Source organism: Octodon degus, unplaced genomic scaffold (assembly GCF_000260255.1).
Source record: "Octodon degus isolate 3935 unplaced genomic scaffold, OctDeg1.0 scaffold00095, whole genome shotgun sequence".
NCBI classification, from domain to species: Eukaryota; Metazoa; Chordata; class Mammalia; order Rodentia; family Octodontidae; genus Octodon; species Octodon degus.
The window spans coordinates 4,964,111-4,970,110 of NW_004524671.1; the positions used below are offsets into that span (position 1 = coordinate 4,964,111).

General features: G+C 48.3%; 1 protein-coding gene across 1 annotated transcript in view; it reads right to left on the reverse strand.

Moving 5' to 3' along the window:
• The window catches only part of Cep78 (centrosomal protein 78), a gene marked incomplete at its 3' end in the record, with an annotated part of 49,633 nt that extends 45,195 nt beyond the window's left edge, over positions 1-4,438 (reverse strand). The window contains exon 1 of the mRNA XM_012516200.2: positions 3,957-4,438. Within this exon, the coding sequence (XP_012371654.1) occupies positions 3,957-4,209 (253 nt within the window). The remainder of the gene's footprint in view (positions 1-3,956) is intronic.
• Positions 4,439-6,000: the final 1,562 nt, after the last annotated feature.

Genomic DNA, 6,000 nt, shown 5'->3' on the forward strand with positions numbered 1-6,000 from the left:
CCAGACTCTGGCTCAGTCCGCCCTGGGGACAGGGCTGGTGTGGCATGTGGTGCTGGGAACTGAACCATGATTGCTGAAATTGCCTAAGCAGGCACTTTAGACCACTGAGCTATCTCATAGGCCCCGATAGAATTTTAATTTGTGCCTCTAGAATGACCAATGATATGGAACATTTTCCATATTTTTACTGTTTACACTTTATCCGAGAAGTATGTATTCATCTCAAATGCCCATTTTTGGATTGGGCCTTTAAATTTTGGAGGTTTGCTTTTTTTGAGTTCTTTATTCCCTGCCCTTTTTAAGTATTCCATTTTATGAGTCTCTGGTTCCCAGATTGGGCTTGAATTTGAAATCCTCTTGCCTCAGCCTCCCAGAGTGCTGACACTACAGGTGTGTACCACAACCACACCTGCCTAAGTGTAATTTTTCACTTTAGAAAGGATCACTTGAGGTCGAGTTCAATCCCTGGTACTGAAAAAAAAGGGGAAGGATCACTCAAACTGAAATAAGCAGATGAAAAGGAACAGGGGGCAGCAAACCCAATGAGGCACTTCTGTAGGCAAAACACATTTAAAGATGAACAAGTGATGTCTCGGAAGGTTTAATCTGTACCCTATCCCTGCTGGATGCAAGACATAAAGAAGACTCAGCAAAGAAAATGGTCTGTAACTCGCTTTCCTTATATTCAATGGAAAATAACAGTCAAGGTAAGTACACTTCCCTTGAGTCTGAGTTTATTCTCACCTTTCATTTATTTTGATTCTGTTACAACTCAGATTAAGTCCAGTGCCTTCAGGGGCGCAGAATAAATCTGACATCCGAGGAGAGGCAGAGGCTGCTGTTACTTCTCTTCAGCAGGGATGTGCTGAGCTATCCCTGCAGAGGAGGTCATAGATGGTCATGACCTCTGAGTCTAGAAAGGGCTGAGGCCTTAGAATGAGAAGTCAGGTTTTCAAGCAAATAGACAACTACCTCCTCCCCTAGATCATCCAGCCTCCCTTTCAGCTGGCTACTTTTTCTCACGATACAAACACATTTAATTCCATTATTTTTTAAAAAAAATCTTGCAAGAGTGTAATTCTCAGTGTTCAGCCTTCTCTCCCCACTTCACAGTCAGGCTCTGCCATGCTTCAACGTGCATGCTGCTCCAACGTGCATGCTGACCTAGCAGAGACACATAGAGATGGCACTGCAAAAGACCCTCTCACTACTCAACTCCTGCTGTGCTGTCTCATGGAAAGAAGCCATCTGCAAGTGCCACCCAAGCCTGTGGCCCTCCTCTGCTAACTGGTCACCAGGCCCCCTTCTTACTCTTCAGCATCTGGACTCTAACCCTTCTCCATACTTCAACTTGGAAGGGCCATCCAAAAAGCTCAGTGAATTAAAGCACCTGCAAGCAGGTGCAGAGGCCAGGTGCACTGAGTTGGCGATTGAGACTGGGCGCTGTGGCGCGTGCCTGTAATCCCAGCTCTTGGGAGGCTATAAACAGGTGGATCACCACAAGTCCATCCAATCTAGTAGTGAGACCCTGCACACCCTGTAGACCTGCCCTAAAAAAAAAAAAAAAAATTGCTGGGGAGCTAGCTCAGTGGTATAAGCATTTGGCAGTTAAGCGCAAGGTCCTGAGTTTGATCCCTGATACTGGAAAAGAAAAAAATCAAGATACCATACTTCAACTTGGGCAGATTACTATTTACCTTCCTTCCACTTAGAATTAGCCTTCTATATGTAGGTCACTATGAACTCCTACAGGGAGGGTCCATCTCAATGGCTTCAGTGGCTCCCCTTGCCAAACATCAAACTCCTTGACACCCTGTTTGCTTGCTCCCAACAAGTTTCTAGCCTGTACTCTCCTTAAACCTTAATTTTCAGTCCCGATCAGTCTGCCATTCTCCAAGACTTCTTCTGCTCAGTGTTCATCCTTTCATCCTACTGGCCTTCGTACATCCTTCAAAGGACAGCACGTCCTCCAAGCAGCCTTTCCTAAGCCTCCTCTTTAGTTCTGTGCTTTCCAGCAGCCTGGCTTGCTTCCTCCACAGTAGAGGAAGAAGTCTGTTTGCTTGCTGCTTCCCTCAGGCAGCAGGGGGGCAAACTGTCTCCATGTAGAGCCAGCATGCTTGACACAACCTGCTTTAATCCCCAGAACCCAACTGAGTTGTTCTAAGGTCTTTGTATAGGAGAGAACTGTAGGTCAACAAGTAACTTGCTCTAGATTACAGAGGCTGAGCTTCAGCACTGAGACCAGAGGCTGCCTCCAGTACCTGTGTGATTTCCTGAGATGATACTCCTTTAAAAAAATTATCAGAGATTATCATACATTTAACAGGATTTACAAATATAAAAAGCACAATAAGAATTAACTATACAAGATATTTAAAAACGTTATGCCTGAATGGTACAAGATGGAATGCCTTTTGTCGCATATATATTTTTTTCTTTTTACTGTCAACTTTTGTGCATTAAGCCTGAAATCCAGAGTGGAAGAGTAGATTCTAAACTTAAGATTTAAATATTTATTTATTTATTTATTTATTTAGTGTGTGGCCAGCTCAGCCCACCAGGGGGCAGGGCTGGCTGGCATGTGGTGCTGGGGGATTGAACCGAGGTCCCTGTGCTTTGCTTGAGCTTAGTTTGTTCTAAGTAGGTGCTTTAGACCACTGAGCCATCTCACCAGCCCTAAACTTAAGATTTAAAAAGAAAAGAGAAACTGGGAGCAACAGCACTAAGAAGTGAAATCAGGTATCTTAGCAGGTAATTGTATTTAATACAATGCCCCAAGGAGCAGAGTGGGCATAATGACCTTGTGATACAGCAGGAAGTCTCAGGGTCAAGGCTGCTCCAAGTACAGCCTAAGAAGTGGCAACTACAGGGACAGGTGTGCCAGCCTTCAAACAGATCCAGGACACCGCTTTGGGAAAGCTAGGTCTCCACTCAGCTTACATGTTACTTTTCACATCCACCTCTAACAAAATCTTTTAGGGTCATTTGATGGCTACTAATGAAAAACTGAGTTTCTCTCAGTTTCCCTAAGATGTTCCGAATGTGGTGCTAATTGTTAGAAAGAATAACACCATTCTGGCACATATTGTGATTGTTAGGGTTTGTCTCTTCTGGTCCCCGCCCCCCAAAGCCTCATGCAGTCATGGGGGTTGGGGATTTCTACCGTTTGTGATTAATTCACAATCTAATGCTGAGATTGTGGGTGTGAGTGTTACACCTGCCCTGGGGCGGACAGACTGAATGCAATAAAGGGAGACAACCTCCACAAACTGTGAACTAAATAAAATCTTCCCTTTCTTAATTTTGGGTGTCAGGTATTTTGTCCCAGCAATGACAGAAAATTAACGTTGACAGTAATTTACCTGTTTTCCAAATAATCAAGAGGGTTTGGTACCCAACTACATTACCGTACCTTCATAAATAGCACACGTTACTAAAACGGCTTACAAAATTTCTTGAAACATTTCTGAAAATAAAAGAGGCTGCTATTATTAATTTCCTACTCCTTCACTTTCACACCAGAAAAGTCATTCGATAAGATACATTAACATATGTCCAATGTTTATTCCTTTCAAGGTAGAAAAGTCAGTATTTAATTGATGACAAAAATGATTTCTCGTGTTTTTTAGACACAATTTTTTTGTTCAAATAAGTCGTAAATGTTTTCCTATGCCCATGAATGGCTCCCACACTCCCAAGCGCACTAAAGATCCCTGACTAAGAGAAGCCCTGCAACCACCACACAGCGTGGCTCGGGTTCTTAGGGCCTCGTTCAGGGCAAGAACACCAAATCCTAGACACCTCAGTGGCCGTCCTGGGTCACCCAGCTGGTGAGTGAGCGTCCCAGGTCGCACGTCCCGGGCACCACACAGCACCGCCAGGCTCCGGTTCTAGGGCCCGGGCCAAGAACCCGCTGCGCGCCCCGCCCCGAGGACACGGAGGCGGGAACCACGAACCTGTCTCCCCGAGCCACGGCTGGAAGCAGCTCCTGATGGAGATGAGCGGCAGGTCCTTGTTGATCTTGAGGGTGCTCAGCAGCGGCGCCCAGTCCACCACGCGGAGGCGGTCGGCGTTGAAGTCCAGCACGCCCTCCCGCAGGCAGGCGCGCACGGCCGGCAGCGGCACGGAGTCCTGCAGCGCGCACAGGTACTCGTAGTGCGAGAAGAAGTCGGCCGCGCAGCGGCGGCGCAGCTGCACCGAGTCGATCATAGCGGGGCGAGGAGGGCGGCCTCGAGGGCGGCGGCGCCGCGCCCGCCAGGGGCCCGGGGTCCGCCCGCGTCTGCGGCGCCCAAGCCAGCGACTGCAGCCCACACCTTGCGCAGGAGCGGCGAGCGCACACTAGGCCGCCCCGTCGACGCCGCGCACTCGCGCCGGATCCCGCCCCGCGGCCCCAGCCGTTGGCGCCCGCCTCATCGCGCTCTGCTCGGCGGGTTACCGTTCAAGCCGGCGGCGGGATCCGACGAGGGCGGTGCGCGCAGACGTCAGCACGCTGTGCGTCAGCACGCTGGCCACGCCTCCCGGGGAGGAGCGGAGATGCGGGGCGGGGCGGGGCCGAGGGCGGGGCCGAGGGGCGGGGTGGAGTCGGACGCGCAGGCGGATAACCAAGACCGTGTGAGATGAAACTACGGTAAACTGTCAGAGCAAACCGAAAATACCCTATGAAGTCGTCGAGTGAATCCTTAGGAAGTACTTAATTCCTGAGACTCGATTATCCTCTTCCTTAGTGAAAAACTTAGTACATAGAAACAGACCCTAATCTATTTGTAAAATAAGGGGCTTCAATTTCCCCCCTCCCGCAGGTAACAGTAGAATTTCACTTACCTTTATCTTCAAGCAATAATGCTTTTAATATTAGTTGTACGAGTTGCATGTAGTATGTAAATGTGTGCTTGGGGTGGCTGTCAAAGCACACCATCTGGTAATTTTTAGCAGAACATCGCTTCAAATTGCGATACAGTCAGTAGGGCGGGCCAGATAGCTCAGCGGACTAAAGCGCCTGCTTAGGCAAAGAGTAGGGACTGGGGTTCGATGCCTGGTAAGCCTATAATCCCAGCGTTTGCGAGGCTGAAAACAGGAAGATCACTACAAATCCAATCTATGTAGTGAGACCCTGTAGACCCTGCCCTAAATACACTTGAAAAAAGAAAGAAACTATACAATACTGATAGTTATTGAAAACGAATTTAGAAGACTCCAACCAGCAGAAGGGGAATTCAGACTTAACATGCTAGGTGTATCAATTGCATTGTTATGTATTGGTGCCCTTGATAGTTAGCTCTAATAAATATTACTTTCTGTGTCCTACTTTCTGTGTGCATTATTTTATGCATAGGTTAATCCTAAAATAATTCACTTTCCTAACATCTCTACAAAGAATGCGATATTGTATGTAAGTAGCATATAGCTCAGTAAATGTAAAGCCCTGAGAATAAGCCTCAGAACCTGTTGTTTGTACGCAGTCTCTAGATTACTGTAATAATAGTCCTCCCATCCATTCCCTGCATTCTAGATACTCCAGTCTCCTTCTTTGCTTGGAGGAAGGGTTGAGGTAGGTGCTCACTGTACAGCTAACGCTGGCTTTGAACTCACAACAATCCTCTTGCCTCAGCCTTTGGAGTGCTGGGATTGCAGGAATGGGGCAGCAAGCAAAGCAAGGGTATCCCCAATCTCCTACCAATGCAAACATGCATACTCAAAGGTCCACTCCTCTAAAATTCCATGATATCGCTGTTTAACAATGGCTTTTTCCATGCAACAGACTCAAGTTAAAAGTAGGTAGTAAGCCCTTTTTTCCCTTTCTGGGTTCGGTTCCCCCCTTTTTTCCCCTTTTCCCCCTCTCCTTCCCAAGCCCCTTTCCCTTCCCCCCATCCGGTCCCCCTGCTCCCCAGCTTGGGCCCCGGGGAACCCCCGCCGAGAAGAGCCCGCCCCCTGAAGCGCGCCGCCGCCGGCCGTCGGGGCCGAGCCGCAGCCGAGCGGCCGTGGGCCCAGGCGGCAGGCGGA